Source organism: Myodes glareolus, chromosome 22, assembly GCF_982192425.1.
Source record: "Myodes glareolus chromosome 22, mMyoGla1.1, whole genome shotgun sequence".
Lineage (NCBI taxonomy): Eukaryota > Metazoa > Chordata > Mammalia > Rodentia > Cricetidae > Myodes > Myodes glareolus.
In genome coordinates, this window is record NC_142047.1 from 38,404,966 (window position 1) to 38,431,534 (window position 26,569).

General features: G+C 44.7%; 1 protein-coding gene across 1 annotated transcript in view; it reads right to left on the reverse strand.

The window, feature by feature from the left end:
- The window catches only part of Hydin (HYDIN axonemal central pair apparatus protein), a 337,184-nt gene that overhangs the window by 228,178 nt on the left and 82,437 nt on the right, over positions 1-26,569 (reverse strand). Inside the window, exons 8-10 of the mRNA XM_048437266.3 lie at positions 22,832-23,033; positions 13,317-13,500; positions 4-103 (exon numbers count right to left, since the gene is read on the reverse strand). Coding sequence (XP_048293223.3) covers positions 4-103; positions 13,317-13,500; positions 22,832-23,033 — 486 coding nt within the window. The remainder of the gene's footprint in view (positions 1-3; positions 104-13,316; positions 13,501-22,831; positions 23,034-26,569) is intronic.

Below are 26,569 nucleotides of genomic sequence, written 5' to 3' on the forward strand. Positions count from 1 at the left end.
TACCTGAAATGTCACAATAAATTGTCTGCTGGTAAAGCCTGGCCTCTAGGGGGTTAAAGTACACAGTGATATCAGCTGATGAGTTGGGCCAGACATCGCCTTCCTGAAACATCAACAAAAAGAAAGGTGTAACATGAGGGCCGGCTAGTTGGGGTTTCTGTCCTGCCCAGTACCCCACAAACGTCAACTCCCAATGAAAATCAACCACACAGAGAACTCTATAAGTTATAAACTGATTGGCCCATTAGGTCAGGCTACTTATTAGTTCTTATGACACATATTACCCCATTATCCTTATCTACGTTAGCCATATGGCTTGGTACCTTTTTCAGCTGGGCAAGTTACATGCTGCCTCTTCGGTGGTCTGCGCAGGAGTGGCAGAGGAAGCTTCTCCTCCCTAGCCTTCTCCTATTCTCATTGCCCTGCCTCTACTTCCTGTGTGGTTGACCCGCCTATACTTCCTGCCTGGCCAATCAGCGTTTTATTAAAATACATGATTGACAGAATACAGATAAGTCTCCCGCACCAGAAAGGTATTGTTATCAAATGATAATTCTATGAATTTTTTCACATATTTAAGAAGTGCATAAAGTTTTGACACACATATAGATAGCAAAAGGATCCTTATGGTCAAGTAGATTAGCACATGCATTTCCTAAGCAGTTCCTTTGGTGTGCCATGAGAACACTTCAGATCTATTCTTACCAAATTTCTAATACATGTGTTATTAACTACATGTGTCAGGCTGCGCTGGCTCTCCAGGACTCATGACTGCGTATCTGTGCCGTTTGACCAACATCTCCCCATTTGCCCATGAGCAATTGGCACCTGCCTGTGTTTCCACAAGTTCAGTTTTTATAGCCTGCATATACATGAGAACATGCTGGATGTGCTGGCCTTGTGGCAAACGCAGAGCACCCCCCAAAGGGTTTTGCATTTATTTACTGTGTATGTGCACACACCCTCCAGATGTGTGCATGCCACAGTCTGTATAATGAAGGTTAGAGGACAATTTGTTGGAGTTGCTTCCCTCCTTCACCACGTGAAGTCCAATAATTAAACTCTGGTTGTCGGTCAGGCTGGGCAGCAAGTACCTTTTACCCACTGAGCATCTTGACAGTCCAACAAGGGATCCCTTTAAAGACTGAACAATATTCTGTTGTATGTACACATCACATTTCTTTGCCCATTCGCCTGCCCGTGGATACTCAAGTAGCTCCACAGGTTGGCTAGTTAAATCATGCTGCAGAGAACATGGGACTGAGCCCGTGCAACACTAAGTTTACTTCCTTTGGGTCTGCTGTAGGAAGAGATTCTGGGTCACAAGGTGGCTCTAGTTTTCATTTCTTTGGGAACCACACACAGAGGCTGAAATCCTGGGAACCTAAAGGAAACACTTCTACAACACACGAGACAACACCATTTTACCCAGCAGATGGAGACTTACACTGCTCGGTAACTTATCGAGTATCACCAAGTGTGAACAAGCTTTAAGGATAACTTCAGGGAGTTCATGAATATAAAATGCATTAATGAGACAACCAGGAAGAATGATTTTTTTTTTCCTTTGAAGTGGAGTTTCCTATGTAGCCAAGGTTAGCCTCAAACTCATGGTCTCCTGACTCCATCTCCTAAAGTTGTGTACCGCTGTGCTTTGTGGGACAGGACAGTTTTAAGATGTGTATGTTCAGTGAGTGTCTGCTATCTGCCCCATGTGTACCCAGCCCTGGGACTTCAGAGGAGACAGAGCAGGCCAGGACTGCAGGGGGCTTAGCCATCAGCAGGCTGATTGACAGCAACATACATGACAAAGGCTGTCCCTACAAAGATAAGGTTCACAGGGGCCACAGCGAAAGAATTACCTGACCTCCTCAGCAGAGGCACTATCTGTCTGACTTTTAAGTGACAGCAAACAGACTTACCTCTACTCTGCACAGCCAACTAATGATCCAAGGGAGGCTAGTGGCCAGATCAGAGCGTTTCTGGCCTAGCCAGTCATCTCTCACTTTAATCCAAACCATCCCAAAGCCATAAAAAAAACAAAACAACCAAGTTTGCTACTGTGATGAAATGAACCACCTAACCCTGACTTAAAACATTGTCCTGACCATATAATCTGGTGTCTCTTCACCAATTTCTCAAGCTGCAAGGGGTGAAACTGCACCTGACTCCAAGAGCGCCCCCCACAGGTCTAGAAAAGCTATGTATCCGGTAAGGGCTCCCTAGATGTTGACTGACCACCACCTATCTATGTTACGTCTATGCCACTTAGGACTAAACTGGAAGGCTGAAAAGGCTGGGGGCAAATGTGTGCCTTTTCCTAAAGTCTTCTAAACAGGGCCAAAGGAGCACGAGCACTAAACATATTTAGAAATCTACACACAGCTCAATAGCACATCAAGGCAAGACGATATAATAAACAATCCAGCTTCAGTTTCAGATAGTCCCCAAAGCACCCTAGATAGTCTGGCTGGAAGGAAAATTATTCCTGGAATAAAGAATAGAGAGGAAAACAAATGGCTGACATCATCACCTAGGAGAAGTAAGAGCCTTGGTTCAACCCCAGCCCCTGAGGAAAAGGCAACAGCAGACAAGACTGGAGAACAGGAAACTAGAGAGCAATCGGAATGACCTATGACCTTCTCAGGCAGTGTCCCTCCAAACTTTAGAGTGACGTGAGGACGCTAAGGCTCTGAGAAGCAACAGTGAGGCTACAAAGATCAGGAAGTAGTTTTGCATCCCCAGGAAGTCCAGGAGAAGAAAGATAGGCACTCGCTCCTCTGTCTACAGCATCTGGGTAGAGGTGCCTCTTGCCAGGTGCTTGCTGCTATCCGTTGAGTCAGCTGTTTCTGCTCTGCTTGTCCCTTATGGAGCTATTACTCCATGACACAGATTCATTTCTGAAGCCTCCTTCTGCCCTTCTCATTGCATTTAGGACCCTCAAAACCACACAACTTTGGTGCCCAGAGAGGTCCCTGAGATTCCACAGTGGACAGGAAGGTACAAAGCACTCTCGTGGACTTAGAAATTGCACCACAGAACTTGGCAAGACCTTGAAACACATATTTGATCCCTTCTGATAAATGGAAAATACTTGGCCCTTTGACTGGTAGGGCCTAGAAAAGGCAGACAGGCCAAGCAGATACGGCTCAGCCATTCAGCTGAGTCTTCAGCCAACTGAAAGTTTGTTGGTGGGTGTCCTGCCTAAGGTGACTGGAGATTTAGGCATCTTCCTAATCCATGTGATGTGAATATGCTGGTGGGTTTAGACCCTGCTTTAACTAGACATTAAGTAGATGCAACTAACTTGCTCCAACACAGGCTGGCCAAAGCACCAAGGGACATTTTGGTTCCTGTGAGAATCCATGCTAGAAAAATGTGAGTAGCAAGAAGTGGCTCCGAGAAGACTGGAGATTGAGTTATCTCAGAACATGTTAAGAGGGGTCTTATGATTTGGGGTAGGCCAGATCATTTTCATGGCCTCCAAGTCACAGAGTCCATGGTGTATGCATGAACCAAAGGGAGCATGGCCTCAGCCTCCAAATACTTTTGAACTTGCCAGGGTCAAATAAGTCTGCTAGGTAGACATGAAGGATTGGAAAGTAAGACGCAGTTGAGACGCGTGATCTGGATCCCAGAGATGGGGGTACTGGCACCCAGGGAAGACTGAGAGGATCCTCTAGTGACCGGAGGCCTGCATAAGGAGCCTGTCCACAGAGCTCCGACAGAATGAGGACTGGCCCTGGGGCCTTCTCCTGAACAACTGCAGCTGCTTAGCTGAGTCTGCAGCATTCACTAGCAACTTGATCTTTCTCTGCACGTGGGCGATAATTCAAGGACAAATGTCCCTCTACAGTCCTCTCCTGGGTCAGAGCTTGTGACAGTGAACTAACAGTTGTGTGTGTGTCACAACAAAAGCGTGGTCATTCCGCTTGCTCTCTCAGAGGGACGCTGGCGGTGTGGTCACTTACTACCTCTGCTTTCAGGTGGGCTTCATTAAATAGTGAAACTTCTACTTCTTTCTATAGAAAATACAGTTTTAAAAAAAACCATGACAATTCCTAGCAAATCAAAGGCCAAACCTTGCAAACACGCAATAAGCCTAAAATGGCCCCACTTGACTCCTTGCCTTGAATCGTCTCGTCTTACTAGTCCCACTGAAACGAATTTCTGGGTCACTCATGCTTCTGGAAATGCCTTCTCATTCTTTATTGCTCAGCTTTGACATTTCAGAAAATCAAAACCTTCACAAATTGCTATTGGCTCCAGCATCAATATCCTGTCTCCCTGGACCCCTGAGGCTGCCTCTTCCCTAGATTCCTGCTGCCCCAGTTTCCCCTTATTTCTAAGACTCTCTCCCTTCTCTGACTGTTTTCCCACTCCACTCCAATGGGAACCTGAGTTTAGAGATTCAATCTGCCACCATTACCTTGATGAAAAAAAATACAGTGGCCCTCAGTTCTCCTATAAACATTTTCCCTTTGTTTGTAATGTTTTGTCTTTCCTCAACTCTATTGTGAGTATACTTGTCAATCAAATGACATACTAGAAGGAATCAACTTTGAATTTTTAAGTTTAATGTTAATTCCATGCTAATTGCCCCAATACTATATTATTATTCTCAGAACTCTCTAGCCCCTTCTGAATAAGAACAACAAACCAAACAACTTCATGGCCAACGTTGAGCCTTTCTGGACGCTACAAGTATGCAGCCATTGGTCCCGTGACAGGCAATAAACGTGATGAGAGAGGCGTCCTTAAAAAATGGTGGCTCACACTTTGAGGGTACAGTCCCTCATGGCAGGGACATGAGGGCAGCAGTACCTTGAAGCAGCTGGATGCACTGCATCCACAGTCAGGGAGCAGAGAAAGATGGCTGCTATTTAGTTTGTCTTCTCATTTTTATTCAGTCTGGGATCCTGGCTTATGGACTGGTGCGGACCACATTTTGGGTGGGTCTTTTAACCTCACTTAACCGGTAGACGCCATCTGAAGTTGCTAGTTAGTTCTTTTATACTCAATGTCCAGCACACACTTGAAAATAAGTAGTGTCAATTAGCTGTCTTGGTAGGTAGACATCTGTTATCTTAGTAGATGTTTGTTGCCGAGCCTAATGACCTGAATTTGACCCCCACATGACCATCTGATCTCTAAGCATGCGCGCGCACACACACACACACACACACACACGTGCACATGCAAACCAAACGAGCAAATGAATGATTAAATAAATGTAAAGCTTAGACACGCTGACAGGCAGGGAAAAGTAATCAGGATCAAGTGGAGGGGACACACAGAAGAAAAGTCACGGAAGAGCCGGGGGAAGGGGTGGCAGACTGGTGGTGACTCACTGACCTTCAAAACGTAGCACTGGATCAAAGGGACTTTAGTGAGAACCTCCTTAAAACGTTCTTCAAAAGCATTTAAAAACCCTGACTCTTTCCTCCCTCCCTCCCTCTCTCTCCTCTTCCTTCTTTGAAGGATAATTTTTTGAAAACCTTGCTAAACGGGAATTTGAACTGCAAGAATAGTTACGTGTGTATTTAACTTCCTTAATTGATCTGGAAAGCGGAACTCAATGTTTACAATAAAAATTTCTATGTGTATTAAATAAAAGAATCACATTTTGATTCTCCGGTTACATGTATGACTCAAATGTTTAGCTTTTCAGTCAATTCTAATTTGCAAAGAGACAAGTGTGTTGCAGTGGTTTGAACAGGTATGGCCCCACAGACTCATGTGTTCAAATGCTTGGCCCATAGGAGTGGTACTATTAGGAGGTGTGGACTTGTTGGAGGAAGGATGCCACTGGGAGGCAGGCTTTGAGGCAGGCTTTAAGCCACACCCAGTGGGCCCCTCTCTCCCTGCTGCCTAAGAATCAAGATGTAGAACTCTCAACTCCTTCTCCAGCACCATGTCTACCTGCCATGCTTTCTGCCGTGATGGTAACAGACTGAACCTCTGAACTGTAAGCCAGCCCCAGTTAAATGTTTTCCTTTGTAAGAGTTGCCAGGGTCAGGGTGTCTCTTCACAGCAACAGAAACCCTAAGACATATATCTATCTCATAATCACTATTTGGCAAATGTTTCCCGAGAGCTCAAGTTCTCCCCGCTGCAATCACTGCCTCTGTACCTTATCTCGCCCAACTTCACCCCTGTTAAGTCCTTTCAACCCCTCATTAACAACAGAAAACGAAGGCAAAGTGAAGTAAAGTATCTTGCCTAAGCACAAACCAACAAGCGGAGGGCCGGGAGTCTACGGTATTTGCCCTAACTTCCCCAGCCCCTCCGCAATTCTAAAAGTAGATTAGGGCCCACCTCTCTCACCATACCAGACAGAAAGGACAGACATTTAGCATCTACCACCTATATGTGGACTTATCTGGTGTAGCCTGCCCCAGTGATCCTGCCCTATGAACAGTGTAACACTGTTCACATATGCTTGAATTCTTCTAGAAGGTCACTCAAAGCAGTTCATGCTTGGCGACATGAACATCTTAAATATTCCACCATTTCCATTATGCAGCGGAAAGAGTTGCCCTAGTACTAATTACTCCAGGAGTTAAAGCAGAAAGGTCACTTGAGCCCATGAGTTTAAGAAGAGCCCAGGAGATCCCACTTCCCAAAATAAACAAGCAAACAAAAAGAAAGTTTCTCAGAAAATGAAAACATGCTCTCAAAAATCAAAGTTTTGTTTTTTAACTTAAAGTAAGTTTTATTTAAAAATTGATGAGTGTGTATGCCTGTATGTATGTATGTATGTATGTACATATGTATGTATGCACACACACACACACACACACACACGTGCAGATGTCCACAAAGGCCAGAAGAGGGTATGATCTCCCCCTGGAGCTGGAGCTGAAGGCCTTTGTGAGCCGCTGGATATGGGGGTGGGAACTGAGCTTCTGTCCTCTGCAAGAACAGCAAGCGCTTTTAACCACGGAGCCATCTGCCCAGCCCTCTGTCAAATTTCTATCAATGACCAACCCGCCACCAAAATGCTGTCATCTTTTCTTCCACGCACAACAGATCCAATCAATGACAAAAACTTTGGCTACCTTCAGTGACACTTGGCGCAAATACCAACTGTCTCCGACAACAATGATGAAAAAACAATGGAAATATAAAAAAATGACAAGTGAATTACCCTTGTTATTGTTGAGAGAAAAGACCACATTGGCACAAGGCTTGCATAGAGACTGACTACTCAGTTACTTCAGCTAGGACAAGAAGTCAAGTCAAGTCGTTATTTTCAAAACAACGCCCATAAAAGTTCCTGAGAGAGAGCCCTATGGTCTGTCCATCTGGCAGAAGAAACTTTACAAAAGGCGCTTTCTGCCATAATTTCATTTTCAACACACAGAACTCCATGGGGTCCTTAGCTAGCGGAGGTGGCCATGTGTGATGTCCAAGCCTTTCTCTCTTTCCTGGGAAGGAAAGGTGTTGACTAAGGAACCAGGAGCAACCTTGCTATTTCTAAGGCTTCTCTGGGCTTCCTTCCACCCACACTGGTTCTTAAACACAATAGTGAATGTTCTGGTACCGTTGCCAAAATGTGGGCCTTAGCTCAAAGACCTGACAGGAGAGTCCTGAGGAATGAGGCTAAGGGATGGGCCACGGCACCGGCAGAGCCTGTCAGGGGCAGTGCGCTCTCAGCAGATCCTCGTCCTTGGGCTCCTTCCCCGTATCCATTTCCAAGGAGTCAGCGCCCACGTGTTTGCCGGGTGAGTCACAGCTCAGCTAATGACCGGAGCTGAGGAAGGGCGGCGCAGGACGGACAAAAAGCACTGAGTCTTTCTTCTTGGTAGCCATCCGGACTCGCACCCAACCTGGTTCTGCTGAGCTCACCCACTATACCGAATGACGAGAGGGATCAAGTAAACTAAATTTGAGCTGCCTCTACAAGTCAGGAGTGCTAGGACAGCACGTTTCTCTCAGGCTTAAATGACATCAGAGCGCAGGTTACTGTTAACTTGCGTGGTGATGAAGAAATGATCGAGTGTCTCTCTCCCCTTTGATAGTTCATTTAGATGAAGCCTCGGCTTCCCAAAGGCTGCTGGGTTAAGTCTACTCGGGAGATGTGGGTTAAGAGGAGCAGGGATATTGGGCCAGCTCAAACACTGTAGACATGCAGCCGGCGCTAGCTGGGAAAAAACCTTGAAACATTCAGGCCTTTCTTTCTGAGAAAATTCCAAGTGTTCCACGTTCAGAAAATTGCTGTCTTCAAAGCGTGACCTGAGCCAGCAGCACCACAGTTCAGAGACAGGATGGTTACACCTGTGCTGAGGTCTTGAGATTGCTAGGCGCCCGTGGGAAGCAAAAGCTTAATTCTCTTTGCCCAGTGATATTCTCGCACCGCTCAATGTTCAGAATTGAGTTTTTGAGTTTTGACTTTCTCTCTTTCAGGGGGACTCAGGAGACTCAAGCAGAGGAAATAACAGAACAAGACCTCATCAAAGCTCGGCCCAGACATGGTCTGCCTGGCACAACTGAATATTATATTTATGAAACAGTCAATTCCTTTTGCTTTTCTGGAAGGCACAAAACATGCATAATAGACTCGGGTTATTTCTGAAGATGGGGAAAATCTCAAACGGAAGCAGGTGGCTTGACAAATCATCAGTGGCCTGCATGGCTCCATGCCTTCCTGATAAGCAATAGATGGAGAAAGTCAGCTAATGATATTAATATGCCAAGATATTATCCAAAGAATTGATATGTAAGAAACTGGAAGTAAAAAGCTGTGTCTCATATGCCCTAACAAGTGCACAGTAATCCCAATGGCTTTAAAATATCAATATAAATAACTACCATTTTACAAGATTCCTTTTAGTGTTCTGTCTCTGAGTTATTCTGGGTCCTTGGTGCCCTCTTTTTTCCCACCAGAGGACATTTCTAAGTCCCACAATGAAGTCCCAGCTCTTCATCTGTACAGCAGTGACCAGCTTCCCCTCTATCCATATCCCGCGTAAATAGGAGACAGAAGCAGGCCTAGGGCTCTGTGCTTCCGTGGCCACCAGGACTCAGGATATGCAAATCTAACTCCTCAGAGTTCAAGCAGCAGACCCAATGGCCAGGTTTATGGCCGCATTTCACAAAGAATGGGCATGAGAAGAAAGTCTGCTAAGACATGGGACCTGTCTTAGTTACTGTTCTGATGTTGCAACAGAACTCCATGACTAAAGCAGCTTATCAAAGAAAGAGTTTGATTGGGCTTATGGTTTCAGGGGGTTAGAGGGAGTCCATGACACTGGCAAAGCTCTGGCAGATGGAACGGATGAGAACACACATTGTGATTCACAAGTAGGAGGCAGAGAGCTAACTGGGAGCGGCAGGAGTCATTTGAAAGCTCAAAGCTCATCTACAACGACATACCTCCTTCAACAAGATCATACCTCCTAATCCACCAACTGGGGACCAAGTATCCAAACATGAGCTTTTGAGGGCATTCTCATTCAAACCACTGAAGGGCCAAATGGTGAGGCAGTCTTGGAACACAGTAAGAACTCACTACTATAGAATGTGGGGCCTTTTATTCCTACAGGATTGAGCCAACCAACTCCTCATATGATACTATCAATAAAATGAGATTTAAATTCAAACCCATCACCACCTCTGGGCAACCCGCAGTCAAGATTGATTTCCTGATCTTGGATTTCCTTGCTTTAAGTGGAAAGAGCCTCTGAAACTGGAACAGTGTTCTCAGAAAATACTCAATATGCAGGGCACACAGCCTGTATGCAGGACTAGGCTAAACTTTAGAATTAACTGATATGCTTGAAGAATGAAACTATGTAGATGTAGAACTGATAAAATGAGATGATTTTTTTTAAAAAAAATTCTATTCAGACCCTAAGATATTAAAAGGATTTTGTTATTGCTTCTGTTGTCTCTCTTATGTTTGCCTCACTTGAACACACTGCCCTTCCTCCATGACCAGAGGAAGCCCATCTTCAGAAGGCAAGGTGGTCTCTACCTGCTGATGACTTTTGGCTTTATTTATTTGGGTAGACTGTGACTAAGGTTGGTTGTTAGACCAGCTGGTAACACTGATCTTTTCTGCTTCTCCTGCAAGATCACCCCAGAGCAAGAAGCTATTTAACTGGGATCATACCATAGAAAAAAGCTAATCACCAATGCACAGCTAAGGTGTCAGAAAGTAAGCAGTGACCATTTGATACAAGAGACTTGACAAGTTAGCAATATTCAGAAGAGAAGTTCAGTGGTGCAGGATCAGGTGCCCTAGGTGTAGAGGAAGCCCTCAGTGTGTGTGTGTGTGTGTGTGTGTGTGTGTGCACGTGCTTTCTCTCACACTCTGAGATTCCAGCATTTACTCTCTTCCTGGGTCCCCTTGGGGTGGGTGCAGGGAGATGCTCCTGTAGCCTCTAAACTTGCCCTTTATCCCTCTACTCTTAGAATTCCCATTTGGTTTTCACGTCTCCAATAAAGACCTTTACAGTAGCTTCACAAATCTTGCTTCTGGTCCTGAATTCTCTGGATCTCTTCCAACACCAATTTTAGTTCTATATTTCTGAAGCTCCCTGGACATCTGTAGTAATCTCAAATTTTACATGCTCAGAGCCAAACTCACTAATATTTTCTGATTGCTATATATTCATCCAACCATTTATTAGCATTGGACCAAGTGCTAGGGATGAGGATTAAACATTTCTTGGTCTTAGGAGCTCACAGTGTGACTCAAACTAAAGACTTGGGGGCTGAAGAGATGGCTCAGTGGTTAAGAGCACTGACTGCTCTTTCAGAGGTCCTGAGTTCAATTCCCAGCAACCACATGGTGGTGGCTCAGAGCCATCTATAATGAGATCTGGTGTCCTCTTCTGGCGTGTGGTCATACATGAAAGGAATGCTGCCTACATAATGAATAAATAAATAAATTCTTAAAAATAATAAATAAATAAATGGAGAAACATCTTTCAGTCATTATATATAAAAAAATTAAAGACTTGGAATTTATGAGTCAAAAAAGATAAGACTGATCTATTCCCAATATTCACAGTTCATTGGTATATAATGAGCCTGCAGCCAAGGGAGACCAGATGCCTAGTTTAGGACACATTTACTATTTGCAAAGCCAAGACCCAGACCAGAGCTATTAATTTGCCAATTTCTATCAAAGATGTCATAACTCCTCCAGTCACTCCAGTGAGATCTACGGCCCTCACACTGTCTCAATCTCAGTGACTAATCAAAAAGCGGGTTGTGTCTTCCTTTGGACTATGGCTCATGTCTGCCATCTCCTGTCCTTTCTAATCACCCCCTCCCCGGGACTGTTCCAGGCCACTGTTATCCTCATGAAAACATCCTGATCTTGGCTGAAGACCTGCTTAATATGCCCCTTGTCCTCCACCACCTTCCATCCACTGTACCATCCAATGCTCCCTCTCTCCACCCTCCTCCAATTCAAGCTGCACACGGGTGTCAGGGTAAACTTTGCAAGCTCTGTTGAGCACACCACTCTCCTGTAATGGGTCTCAGATCTTCATCAGCACTGACAAAGCTGGGACCTACAGAATGTCAGCTCTAATGGATGTTCTAATGAGGGATTTGCTCACCGGGAAGTGGTGCTTGAACTCTGCCATGTGGACAAAAACTTCCTCTTTCCCCATAGTTTTCCCCAAATTTGTTTGATCCCCACAACTGCTTTTGTAAAGAATACACAACAACATCCAGCAGCTCCAGAAGAGCACAGTGGGAGCCAGGGAGCTGTAGGCTGAACGCGATAGGCCACCTTCCCTCCGCTCACCCAAGAGACTGTTCTGCTCACTGTCTTCCATCCTGCTGCAAACAGAGTGCTCTGTTCCCCATGGCCTCCACCATCTCTCTAACTGGGGACACTCCCCTCCCTCTTCACTTAATTAAACCAAAGCTTTTTGCCAATGTCTAGTTCTGATCTCTTCTGTGATGTGGGATTTCCTCTCTGTGTGCTGTGCATACTATTGATTAATAAAGAAACTGTCTTGGGCCTGCATGGGGAATAGAGGTAGGCAGGAAAATCTAAATTGAATGCTGGGAGGAAGGAGGAGCCATGTAGCCCCACCAGAGACAGATGCTGGAACTTTATTCAGTAAGCCACAGCCACGTGGCGATACTCAGACTAATGGAGATGGGTTGAATTGATATGTAAGAGTTATCCAATAAGAAGCTAGAGCTAATGGGCCAAGCAGTGATTTAAGTAGTATGGTTTCTGTGTGATTATTTCAGGGCTGAGCAGCCAGGAACCAACAAGCGGCCTCCTTGCAACAAATTAGCCCCAATGTGGCCAACTAAAATTTACTTAAAACCTGAGAGAGTTTGGGAAGGAATTCTAGGCACAAAACAAACAAACAGACAGACAAAAAACAGAGTTAAGCATGGTTTAATGCCGTGGTTCCTTTAAAAGAGGTTTTCCTGATTCAGCGGTAGCAGGAAAAAAAGCGCATTTTGAAACAGTGGCTTCCTGGCTGTGGACTGGGCTGCTAGCATAAACTCTGACTCTTTTGGGAGGACAAGTATTTAAATGGGTTTTGTAATATTAAATTGGAGACATCATCCCAGCCCTTGGCTTTCATTCTTGGGGTACCAATGGAGTGGAAAGATCTATCTCGGGCTCCTTCCCCCCGGGAGTTGCCTTAGGCCAGACTCTACCTTCAGGAAAGCCTGCTAAACGCTGATCCCTCCCCAGGGAGGGTCAGGACCATTCCACAGACTATTTAAGCTCATGTTGGAAAAAGGAACATGGTCATGGGTTTTGCATGGTCTCTCCCTCTCTGTCTTCCCCCTCCCCATGCTCCCAGTGGATGCTATGAATATCATTGGTTAATAAAGAAACTGTCTTGGGCCTGCACGGGGAATAGAGGTGGGCAGGGAAAACTAAACTGAATTCTGGGAGAAAGGAGGCACAGGACAAAGAATTATGCATCTACAACATGGATGGTGCTAAGGCTGAGAAATCCTGCTATATAGTCAGACTAATCTGGGCTAAATTTCCAACTACAGACACCAGTTGCTTGGCTGTAAGCCAGCTATGAGACATAAGTGTCCATTTCCTTATTTTTATATGGGGCTTTAATTACATATTTTGGGTTTGTTGTAAGGTGATATATACACAAATGCTACAGCATGGGCAATTGGTAAGATGACCACTGTGACAGGTATACAGAAAGTGTGACCTGCCAGCATCCCTGCCGTCGACCTTCAGGCAGTGTCTCTAATGTCAGTCACGTCAGTCTCAGGACTTGCCGCGCCAGGCCCAGAAGCAGCCCTCCACCCTCGCTTGTGCTCACTAGATAATCGGGTTCTGCTTGGGTGCTCACCATGGGCTCGATGGTGAAAATGTGATCCAGAAAGAGCATGCTGTCTCCTTGCACCAGCTTCCTCTGGTTCTCAAAGCTGCGGGAGAGAATAGAAAGGCGTTCTCGGAGCGAAGGATCCAAGAGGCACTCTTCCAGAAACATGTTGGTTTCTTGCTTTTCCTCCTTGGTCAGATCGTTACATACCCTAAAGGAAACGAGGAAATGTAAGGGTCACCATGGGCTTCCCATGAAGAGCTGTGGGCAGGAACTCACTTCCAGTCTCCCCTCCTGGGACTATTCTTACAGGGGTGGTCCCTCCTTGCCCTGAGTCTATAATACATAAGTGGGTGACTTTGTGTTGCCTTCTCAGAACTTTCAGAGACTTTGACGATCTCTTGTCACCTCCTTCCTGAAGTCCTCTGGGATTTCTTTCCCACCCAAGGCCCTTCTGTTTACTTCTGAGCCAGCATGTATCTGGACAAATATTTCCTTTTAGGTAATTGTGTTTTCCATGCTTATTTTTAAATTATTTAACATCTGCTCTGCTCTCATATGGCAAGGATGATTTTGTTCCTGTTAAGCTTGCCTCGCTTTAATTCTTTCCTAGCTGTTTGTTATCTAGGGAATTGAATGTGGGGCTGGTGAGGGCTGGGTTTAGATACTGATTTTACGATCTATTTCCTAGCTCTGAGACTCTGGGAGCTTCCCAATTCCTCTAAGTCTTGGTGCTCGTTCCCAGAAAACTAGAAGCAATGGGAGCAGAGTTTCTAAGCTAAGAGATGGGGCTTAATGGTGATTCGGGCCTTGGTTCAGATTCTGGCACAGAGCAGGCACTCCATCAGTACCATCTTTCTGCCTATGTCAGGCACTCGCCTTTCTAAGATGCCAAGCTTTTAAGATGCTTGAGCCACGCCCAGAGATGCCTCCTTCACTCACTTCCCAGTTCTCACTGTCTGCCACGGTCAGTGAGAGAACAGCCTCTTCCAAGCCTCTCCTCGCTGCCGTCACCTTTTCAGATGACCCTCCACCTGAACTCTGCAGACTGGCCTGTACTCTATCTTTGGGACACTTGCTCCTGTTCCCAGCACTGTGAAGCTGTGACCCAGGTGATGGCACATACTTAGCAAGGGAGTGCTGAGTGGGTGTGTGAGGTCACTGAGTTCCTGTCTCAGCTCTGACTTCCTAGATGACCTCATACAAACCAAAGGCTCCATTTTGTCAAATGGTTCTTTTAAATAACTTCAGTGTTCTGAGCCCTTTGGCTATATCACACAAGGAAATCAAATAAATGGATCTGGTGTGTTCTGGAGCCAAGGAAGAAGAAAGCAGCCTGCATTTCCCTTGTACTGCTAGGTGGGAAGCAGTATCCAAGGTAACCAGTCCTCCTATTGAAAGACCCCCGCCTGGCTTAGCTGCTGTAATGCCATGTTATAGCAAGGCTTGAACCAAGAACTAGGGGCTCATAATAAGGTCACAGATGATATTGTCAAGTCTGCACAAATAGGATGCCTGTGGTTAGACACCAGGAGCTGCCACCCACATGAGAAAGATTAAGGGGGAGGAACGGAAAGTCCCCAAGCTGCCATGCACCCAGCAGAGAGCCAACACCCTGTCTCAGGCATGACCTCATGGCCTCATTAAAATTGACCAATGAGACCCCTGTAACTATGCATCTGCTTCTGTACGCCTGCTTCTGCCTACCCCAACCCCATATAATCTGCCCCAAAACCCAGCCCGGGGCGCTCAGTCCTTCACGTGACTGCAGCACCCACAGGCCCTGTGTGAACAATAAAAATTGTCTCTTGCTCTTGCATCCAGTGGCTCGGACTTGGTTCTTGGGCGAGGGTCTCCAAGTGTTAAAGACACCCTCTGGGGGTCTTTCACTATGACACTGGCCATATCAGCTCGGAAAGCAAGGAATCCAGTTCTTTTTTATTTTGCTAGTTGACAACTATCTGAGAGACTTACAAATTGCACATCATTAGTGTGGTTGTTTGGATGTGAATGGCTCCCATAGGCTCCCATATTTAAATACTTGGTCTCTGGTTGGTGAAACTGTTTGGGAAGGACTAAGAAGTGTGGCCCTGTTGGAGGAGGTGTCACTGAGGGCAGACTTTGAGGTTTCAAAAGACTCAAAAGACACAGGTCATTCCTAGTGTGCATTCTGCTCCTGCTTGCAGTTCGAGATGTGAGCTCTCAGCTGTTCCTGTCCCCATGCCTTCACTCCACCATCATGAACTGTAAGCCAATCCAAACTTTTGAATAAGTCGCTTTGTTTGTAGCATTTTATTACAGCTATAGAAAACAACTAATACCATTTCAAGCGAGAGACTCCACTTGGAGTAGTAAATTCTACAACAATCACAGAAACAAAGACCCAGCTAGATTGACCTTCTTTGAAGGATAGACAAGAAAAGTGGTTTGTAAACTCCATGTAGGAGCTTCAGATCCCCTGGAACTAGAGTTACAGATGGCAGTAAACTGCCAAGTGGATGCTGGGAACGCAACCCTGGTCCTCTGCAAGAGCAGTGAGTGTACTTAATCAGGGTGATATCTCTTCAGTCCACTTAGCATTGCTTTCTGAAGACAAAAAATCTTTGCAAAATATTCTGGAGAGAGAAAAACTCAATTTTTTGATTAAAAAAAGCAAACAAGGGGAAAACCACACTTGTTTTGCAAAGGAATACATTTATAGACGCTAAAATACTCCTTAGGTTTTCTCTGGGTCATATGATTAGAACTGATTTTTATCATAATCACAGATGTAATCTTTGAAAAAAAATTATACATTAACAACAGGTTTCTTTTAAATTAGAAAGCAAGTTGAGGCAAAAATTCAGTGTGGATCAGGTCTCAGATCGAAGCACTGCAGAGTTTTTCAAGGAGCCTGGGATGCAAACACTGGTGTAAATGAGCCCAGGGTTCCACCACCAGAACAGGCATGGGTTGCAGCATGACATCTTGTAGCAGGAAGAACAAAGGGTTAGATACACACACAGCACCAGGAAGGGCCTTATAACAGGAGTCTAGTTTTTTTTTTCTTTTTTAAAACCTATTTTCTGAAACAATATGTATTTCATGAGAGTATATGCACATTAAAAAGACATACACTAACATATTAGAATGGTGTCCTCAGGAGGGTTCATAGAAATGGGGTATAGGATGTAAAAGAATAAATACAATGTCTTCTTGTGTCAGTGAGGATGGCAATGCTGATTAGAGAGTTAACAATGAACTCAACGCTTCCATTAGAAAATGAACAACAGTGTCCATATGCTTCTCCTTTTCCAAGGATCCTGGATCAGTAGCAGTCAGTGCAGAGCAGAAGGAGGGAAGGGACATACCAGGTGGCCTTCTCTCTGCCCCTGAGGAGGAACTCAAGATGTTGATGAGAGTCTGCAGAGGGGAAGTCTGCCAACCCTGAGCACCACTGAAGCCTACAGGGTGCTACATTGCGGTGCTGTGCACGGCTTCACTGTCTTGTCCTGCTGCAAATCAGTTTCTTGCCTCAGAGGTGGCTCAGTTTTATAGATGAGGAGACATCTCATATGGAAGCATTTTAAAACAGGCCATCCTTGTTTTTCATTAAGTATATGAATTTCACCTATTTTGCAAATGATCTGGCGGCTACCAAGCCATGGCCTTCAGACAGGAGGGAGAGAAGAGCTCTTGCAGTCACCTACAGAAGATAGTGTAATGGTAACCAGTGTCAACTTGACAAGATGGAGAAATCTCCAGGAAATGAGCCTCTGAGGCTATCGTGAAGTGTAGGCCCATATTTCTTTGTGGTGTAGCAGCCAGGCTCTGAAGCCATTGGGCCAAACCGAAGTGATCACGTAGCCCTGCAGACAGGCTGTTTCTGCCTGACAAAGGTCAGGATGTTTACTGCTCCTTTTCTTTGTAATTTAGAGGATACCTTATAGAGATGCTAATTCAAGCCTATGTGACAGTTAGCATACTCAGCAGACAGGTAGATGTGGACATGACAAAAGGCCATTCACCTGGTTACCTAGGAGACAGAATGATGATGTATTTTCCCGCCCAGTTTATGCATTGGTATAAAAGATGTTTGGAGAATAAACATGGGGAGATCTTCAGGGGAGATCTTCAGGAGGAAGATGATGTGGGAGAATTGTCTGTATTCTGTCAATCATGTTTTAAATAAAACGCTGATTGGCCAGGTAGGAGGTGTAGGCAGGAAAACCAGACAGGAAGTGGAAATGATGCAAGGAGAACAGGAGTATTCTGGGAAGGAGGAAGTTGATTCCTCCCACTCCTGCCCAGATCACCGAAGCAGCAGGATGTGATCTGCCCCAGTGAAAAAGGTACTGAGCCATATGGCTAAAATAGATCAGAAAAATGGGTTAATCAAGATGTGAGAGTTAGCTAATAAGTAGCCTGACGTAACAGGCCAATCAGCTTTATAACTTACAGAGATCTGTGTGTGATTTTTCTCTGGGACTAAACAGCTGGGGTGCCGGGCAGGAAAGAAAACACAAACAAGCAGCCTTTTCATGTTACAGGAAGAAGCCTGAGATGCCCTTTTCCATAAGAATGGTGTAATCTATGTCTGGTTATTCCTTGTGCCTCCGTACCAGTCCAGTTAGGGAAAATAGATATCTGTGTTGGAGCCACACGAGCTCTAACAGTGAAGGATTATCTAGACTGGATTAACTGGGTGGGGAATACCCGTCCTCACTGTGGGTGGCACCAGTCCTTGGGGTGGGGTCCTGGGCTGAATTAAAAGGAGAAAGTGAGACGGACACAAGAGTGAGTCATCATTTGCCCCCTGACTGTGGATGCAATGGGACAGTTTGCTCACACTTTGGTTTCCATGGCAGGCTGTCCCCTTGACTGTGGACTAAGACAGACTGACAGACTGACAGACTGTTCCCCTCCCTTCCTCCCTCCCTCTCTCCCCCACTCCCTCTCATGTTGTCAGGTATTTTGTCGCAATGAGACAAGTAACAAATAGAGTTGACAACTGGATGCTGAAGTGACTAAGTTTCCTGGCCTTCAGAGCTGGGAGAAACACTTCCATAGCTGCCATGAAAGACTAAGTGGAGACAATGGGGCCATCACCTCCAAATGGACTGTGTGACCCTAAATAACGGGGGACTCTGTGCCGGTGTGACGAAAGCGCATCTAGAGTCTCATGTCCCGTTTATCAGGTGCCATTTCTGTCTTCAGAGGGTTTTTTTTTTAATGACACCAGGAAGGAGCCCCTAAACATAACTGAAATTAAATTCATTACAGTAACCCAGGTGGCAGGCTCAAACATCAATTAAGGTTGAATTAACTAGAGAGATGTGTCATTTCGTGCACCTGAATGGCGTGAAATAAATCCACGCTAACCACAGTGTGGGGTTGTCCGTTGAGGTTACTGTGAGGTCTTGGGCAAATGTAGAATTAGAGCCACCTGCTCTTGAAACAATGACTTTGACTCTGTTAGAGATTCTAGGAGCAAAAATCCATAAAAGCCCACACTGAGCCTCTGAAAATGGGGAACGTGAGGAGAATGTGGCTGGCAGAATCTTGTAGAGTATGTTCGCCCAGACATAGCTGAACAAGAAAGGAAGGAAGGATGCGGTCTCTTCTGAAGAGATTATTGTCCTTTCTGACTCCAGAGAAACATCAAAAAATAAATCAAAAAGGTGATTTCTTCAAAGGATCCTTAATTTCAGACTCTGAAGGTTTTCTGTTTGCTGGCTTTTAAAAAGAAGAACAATTTTAAAGCTCAGAACTTCTTCCTAGAAGAGGGGCATCTTCACGGCCAGAACCTGGAGCCTGGCAGTAGCCCCATATTTCTCAGTCCAGACACATGCCTGAGGGTTCCAACACTGTAAGACAGGCAGAGAGGAAGGTCATCCTTCCCAGTATGGAAGGGGGAGAGGCTGAAAGTCCTCCACTGGGAAAAGAGACAACCAAATCTTGGCTCACCAAGATTCTGTGGGAGAGAGACCATGATAGATGGAACAGGAGTTGAAGCCATTTGTTAGAAGGGTTGGCATTTTATAGGGACCTTCGAGCAAGTTTCAGTACTTGCAGGTGATTGGCTCAGGATAAGGTGGAAGCCACTTTGCAAACAGACAGCTGAGGGAAGATATAGGAGTCTCATTTTGTGAAGTAACACTATCCTTCTATCTTAGGGCCTTGGGATGCTGTAAAGGGAAGTTTTAATCCCTGGAAATGCATCTCTAACTAAAGACACATTCCCTCTATGCTAAGCTCAGGACCAGGGTAGACGCTTCTGTCTGCAGTTTAAACTAGAGATGCTAGTGGAGGAAGGGGAGATAAGCAAGAAGTTGTTGTCAGCCTCATCAGGAGCAAGAGATTCACATATACAAAGGACTGGGTCAGGGACAACAGTAAGGGCCTTGCTAAAGAACAAAAGAGAGGCATGTCCTGCTGGTTCATGACCCTGCTACTGCTTTGGGGCGGGGGCTGGGCAGACCTCTGCTCTGTGTGCTGCTCATGTGTGGCCCGGGGTATAACCTGAGGATGTGCAATGAAAGAGGAGACCACGACCATTTGCGCAAGTACCACCATCTTGGTAAGTAAGTACACTTACTGTTTAGTAAGGAGCACACAGCCTTGTTCTAGAAAGAATAGCTGGCAGCTGTTTCGGAGACAAGAACCCAAGGTGGAAATAATCGTATGAAAGTTGAGGCATGCTTGGGAATGCATTGAGGAACAGGAAAGGGGAAAGGGAGAAGGGCCCACTGTTGGCCGAGCTAAAGATCAGGCATAATGTGGCTTGCTTGGAAGGGGGAGAGAAGGCAGGGTCACATTCAGTAGATTTTTTTTACTTAGAAAAATCAGTCTATTTGAGGGAAACACAAGGTACCTTGATATATGTCACCCCAAGAGAAAGTGAAGACAATCCTATTTAGAGATCAAAAGCCACTGTTTAAGTTCATTGTTTAAAAACTATGCACAGGGCTGTGATAACTGTGATCTGCAGATGCTACTATGGAGAGTCAACTGATTCTTCTGGCCATATACCTACAAGAAGTGTAGAGAAACGATATGGGTGGATAGAATGCAGTATTACTGCACAGCAGAGCCTATTTGACCACAAAAGAAGGATGCAAATAAAACATGTGCAGGAACACAGATGGAACTGGAGATTGTCATGCTAAGTGAAACATATCAGCCCCACAAACACAAGTGCTGCATATTTTCTCTCATATGTGGAGGCTAGACCAAGGAAACATAAAAGGATATGAAAACTAAAATGGAGACTCTGAGAATGTAGAGAAGGGAGAACAGGAAAATGTAAGCGTGACTATAATCAGCATAATCAAAGTTCACTAGACACACATCTGAAGTGGAGACGTCATAAGAAAACTTATTTTATGCAATAGACACGCGGTGAACAATGGGCCTGGGGCTGGGGAGATGGCTCAGCTGATAAAGCACTTGTCTTGAAAACACGAAGTCTAGAGCTCATTTCCCCAGGACCCATGTAGAAAGCTGGGCACAGCATGCATGCTGATAATCCCAGCACTGGAGATGTGTAACTAGGAGAATCCCTGGGGACCGCTGGCCAGTCCAGTCAAGTCCAAGGGCTCCAGGTGTGGTCAAAGACCCCATTTCAAAAAATAAGGTATACCTCTATAGTGACTGGGAAGGATGACCAACATCACCCTCTGTCTTCTGTATGTGCATACATTCTCACGCGCGCGCGCGTGCGCACACACACACACACACACACACACACACACACACACACACACACACGGCCAGGCCAGAGACACAGCTCAGTTGTTAGAGTGCTGACTTAGCACACACAAAGCCCTGATCCCAGTACTTGATAAAACCAGGCAGGTAGCAAATGCCTATAAACTCTGCTATGAGGAGACAAGAGGCAGGAATGCTAGGCCATCCCTGACTACATAGTGAGGTTGAGGTCAGTCTTGTCTCAAAACAAGACAACAAAAAACCCAAGTAGCCAAACAAACAAACAAACAAAACAGGTAAAAAACAATATTAAAAAAACTAAGGGTATGAATGTCAGGGGAAGTGAGGTGGAGACAGAACTTGTTTCTGAAGTTCTATTCTGGATGGTTTGGCACCTTCCATACCTGCTTCCTTCCTTCCTTCCTTCCTTCCTTCCTTCCTTCCTTCCTTCCTTCCTTCCTTTCTTCCTTCCATTTAGTTTTAACTGTTAAAATTTAGCTTCTAGACGCTCTTTGGACAGTGGCCTGGTACTAGTCCCCACAGCCCCTACATGGAGAAACATTGGACTTAAAACTGCCTTTTCCCCTTCCCTGCAAACGGCTCCCCCAGGAGGGCGGTTGCGGCAATGCTGCTGTGACTCCCGGCACCGGCTTCCCCTGGCCCCACTCTGGCTCCAGCTTTAAACCTGCTTGGCCTTTCCAGCTGCTGCTCAGCAGACATCGCCTGCTGCAGAATTGCCCACTTTTATTAGCAATTATTAACTGTACATGAGTGGGTTTCATTATGATGTTTCATAGTTACGGAATATTAATAATTAAAGAAAAAACCCATCATCGGCATTCCTAAACCATGAGGTCCGGTGAGGTTTGTAGGCAGGACAGGCTTTTCTTTCATGGGCGATCCTGTGGTTAGAGCTCATCACCTGGAGCTTCTGCCCACTGTGTCCCCTCATTGTCCTGGATCCTTCTGATTCAATTAGGGCCCGTGCCCCGGGGATTCTGCCAGCTCTCCAGGGATCTAAGACTTTTACTTTTATTTCACACTAACTCGGTTTTAAACAAAGCCTTGAAGTTTTCCAGGGCTGATCCTTCCCGGCAATGGAGAGGCAGAGACCGAAGTAAATTGTAATGAGAGTAGTAGCGGTGTTAATTCAGACAGATCTAAGGAGATAAAGTGGGCGCAGCTTCAGACAGGCAAGGATGGGGTCAATCAAAAGAAACGTCCAGGATGCGACCATGAGGCGGGAGCTAAAAGCCGGCTGGTTTTACATTTTTCTAATCTGCTGCTATTTGAAATATCATTTTTCTCTAAAATAGACTACTAAAGATTCCACTAAGAAATCGTTATTAAATTACATGGTTCAGAGAGATTGGGCAGTGTTGTGAAAGCCAACATATAAAAATCATTACATATAAACCCTTCTTTTCCTTCCTTCTATTTTCTGAAAATATCTTTTTATGGAGGGAGGAATGACATTGATGCCAGTCCAAAATGGATTATTTGGGGGACTCACTGTAAGAGCTGATAAATTTGGCCAGGGCTTTGAAAAGTAATATATACATGTACATTAGTGCTTAGAAAACAGTAAAGAATGACATATTTTTTAAAATTAATTAAGCCTTTAATTATTGCTACACTATAACCAGGTTAAGTTTGACTGAGCATCTGCAACACTTGATGCTACAAAGCTCCCAAAGAGCACCCACACTGGAGCCAGTTTCTCGAGGTTGGACATTATTTGTGGTGGTTAAGAATTTACCATAAATTGTGCTTCGGCCCCCTCCCCACAGATTAACTGGATTTACCTCATTGTTCCCCTACATTGCTACATAGAGGTGGTTTCGGATACAAACCTATATTTTTCTCTGTCTTCCTCTTCCTGTGTAGCAAATATCTTCCACTGGAAATGGGCAATAATGTTAGCGCGGTTATGAATGGTTATCGTCCGCTGATTGGCCAGAGATATGTACGTTTTCTCCATGATCAGAGAATTCTTGTCCAGCCTTATATTCACATCTATGGCTGCTCCATAGAGACGCACAAAGACCATTTCACCTAGGAACGAACAAGGTAGAAACACAAAGATTTATTCTAGGATGGCGAGCTGGCTCACTTGATAAAATACTTCCCATACAAGTATGAAGGCCTCAATTCAATTCCTCAGAACCCACCCACTCAAAAAGCCAAGCATGTGTCCAGAAGCCCACAGCTAGACAAGAGGAGACAGATGAATTCCCGAGGATTCTCTGATCAGCCAATCAAGCCAAAGGTGAGACCTTGCCTCAAAAAATAAGGTGGACCTGTTGACCTGCTGAGGAAGCCTGCTGACACTGACCTCTGACCTGCACAGGCATGCACACACACAAAAGACTAACTCTAGAATGATAGATCTGGCCTTTTAAAAAAAATCAAGATGAGGCTAGGGAATATAGAACAATGATCATATATTTTATTCTCCCCAAGTCCATCAACCCAGAGTCAGACATGATCAGAAAACTTTATTATGACCCTTCGTTGAAGTCACAGGAAATCAAACTATCTTTTTTGGTCATTTTAAGAAATAGAAACCACATAAAATATGAATTGTATGGAAGGTTATCTAAGGATTTTTTTTCTTCACAAATACTTTTTTGGGCTTACAGCCTAGTCAGGAGGACCATGTGCTTCAGAATTAAACACCTGCCTCATCTTTAGCTACAGCATGATCTAGTTTCTGGGAGGAACTGGTCATCATCAGGGGATTTTAGACCTCACAGGATGCAGAAAACAGTCAGTACGTTAGAAACTGGAAACCGACTGAACAGAATCACATATCTAAACAATAATGACGCAGCACACACAGTACTGGGCTGGAGTGGCACACACACACACACACACACAGAGAAAACAAGGATAAATACCAGGAGGTAATTTTAAAAGGGATGTCAAGAACATCTTCTCTTAGCAAGGCAACGGTTGTGGACTGCTGCAGAGTCACAGGCATGTGAGGTCACTGGACATGCAAGAAGATGCCACCCAAGAACTACATTCTGTTTGACTCTGTAATGCTACCAAAAGTGCATCACTTTAATGTTAAAGCAGAGAAAGGGACCAGGAGGTAAGAGCACTGGGTGCTTTCCAAGCTGGTGGCTCCCAACCAGCTGCAGCTCCAGTTCTTGGGAAGATGGCCCCTTCTTCTGACCTCTGTGGGCATCAGACAAGCACATAGTTCACAGACAGAGATGCAGAACACACACACACACACACACACACACACACACACACACACACAAAGTAATTTAAAAAAATACACTTAAATATTATGTTCACTTTATGGATCTGTGCTATACAAGTTTTAACTAACATCCAGAAAGCATGATTATTCACCCTTTGTTTTTCAGCAAACATTTCTTTTTTATTAACAATAAAAAGAAAATGGCCCCCAAAGGGAGTGGCACTATTTGGAGGTGTGGTCTTGTTGGAGGAAGTGTGGCACTGTGGAGGTGGGCTTTGAGGTCTCACATATGCTCAAAATACTGCTCACTGTCACGATTCACTTCCTGCTGCCTGCAAGGTGTAGAACCCTCAGCTCCAGCACCATGTCTGCCTGCATGTCACTATGTCCCACCATGATGATACTGGACTGAACCTCTGAACTGCAAGCGAGCCATCCCAATAAGATGCTTTCCTTTACAAGAGTTGCCATGGTCATGGTGCCTCTTCACAGCAATAGTAACCCTAAGAAAACTAAGTAAAACTAAGAAAACAGTGCATGAGCCAAACAACCACCTTAGTAAATCAGTAACTCAAGTTCTGGGAAGCTGCCTCCAGGATGGGATGCTCTCCTGCAGCTGCTCAATGGAGCCAAAGCTGTTCATTCCCAGTTATTCTGGACCCGGTTATAACTTAGGGATAATTTAGATTTTAAAGACCAAATATGTAATTCTTCACTATTTTCAACACAAATCTACATGTCTGTGTTTCCGAGTGGATTGGATTTCATAGGCTCCTTTTTTTTTAATCAAAACTTAAAGAAAAAGTAAGCATCAGACCTTTGAATCAAAATTTTAAAGATGATAGATAGATGATGGGTGGATAGTTGGATGGATGGATGGATGATAAATAGATAAATAGATAATCAAATTTTAAGCACTATAAAAGCATGCACAAGGAAGCTAAAATGTCCCACCCTCCCTCACTCAACCATAGGCCTGCATGCGAAGGGCCAGTGTTTCCACAGACATCCTTTCAGACTTTCTGAGGATTGAAAGTTTTGGTTTTGTTTTACTGAAAACAGAGTCTTCTCTCATACAACACATCCCAATCACAGCTTCCCTCCCCCGACTCCCCTGCACTTCTCCTCTCCCCCAAACCCACTCTCCCCATTTCCCTCCAATAGACAACAGCCAAACACAACCAAACAAGATACAATGATACAAGGCAAAGCCCTCAAATCAAGTCTGGACTAAGCAACCCAATAGGAGGAAAGGGGTCTCAAGAACAGGAAGAAGAGCCAGAGACACACATGTTCCTACTGTTAGGAGTCCTCCCAAAACGCCAAACTAACAGCCATAACATACATGCAGAAGACCTTTGCAGACACATGCAGGCCCCATGCATGCCATTTCAGTCCGCAGAGTGAAATTTAATAATTGGTGAAAGCTCACGGTTCTTCTCATTTGCATATTCTTAATTATGGATGACACTGAGTTCCATTATACAAGTTAATAAAAAAATGAGATAAAAGGACCTTCACTATAAATCCTGGCACTCAAAGAGTTATGCCCCCCAAGATGACGGTGAACTGGAAGGTGCCTGGTCCCAGTTTGCCGTCAGAGAGCTTGCTGAAGTAGCCTGCATCTTGCAGAGCACTTCACTTCGAGTTCATGCCATTCCCTGGTTCTGACCTGAGGTAAAGAAACAACTCATGTTCATTTATAGGAAGACGTCTGCATCCAACAGCGCACAGCCAAATATAGAGGCTGGCGAAGAACTGCAGCTCCTCGTGTTAGAACCAGCGACATGTGAAAAACAGAGACGGCTCACCAAGAGCAGACACCCGGTACCAAGAGACAGAGCCCACATGGCAATTAGACTTAGCACGTTCATAGAAACCACTGGATGATCTTGAAGCTGTGCCCAGAGAACAGGAGATTGAAAAGGGATCTCAAATGTGGGAAATAGTCATACTTTAGGCCTTACAGAGAAACAATAAAATAAAATGACCTAAATTTTAGAAAAGATTGCAGAGGAGAAAAAAAAACCTTTAAAGAATATCAATAATAAGAGAATTTTGTTTTTTATGAAAGAAATTAGTGAAATGAAAAATGGCTCATAAAATATAAACGGTGGCATGAGGAAATAACATGAGGTTAGGGGGCTCATGAGGATCTCAGCAAGGCAATGGCTATATCTTCCCACGATGATATTTCAAGAGGTGATGGCTAAGAATTTTCTGGAATTAAAGGCATCGATTCCTAGCTCAAAAAACACAAGGGAATTCAAGTAGGGAAGACTAAAGGAAATACATACCTAAATCTATAACAACAAAACAGAAAAAATCAAAGACAAAATCCTGGAAGCAGAAAGAGGCAAAACATTGCTTTCAGTGG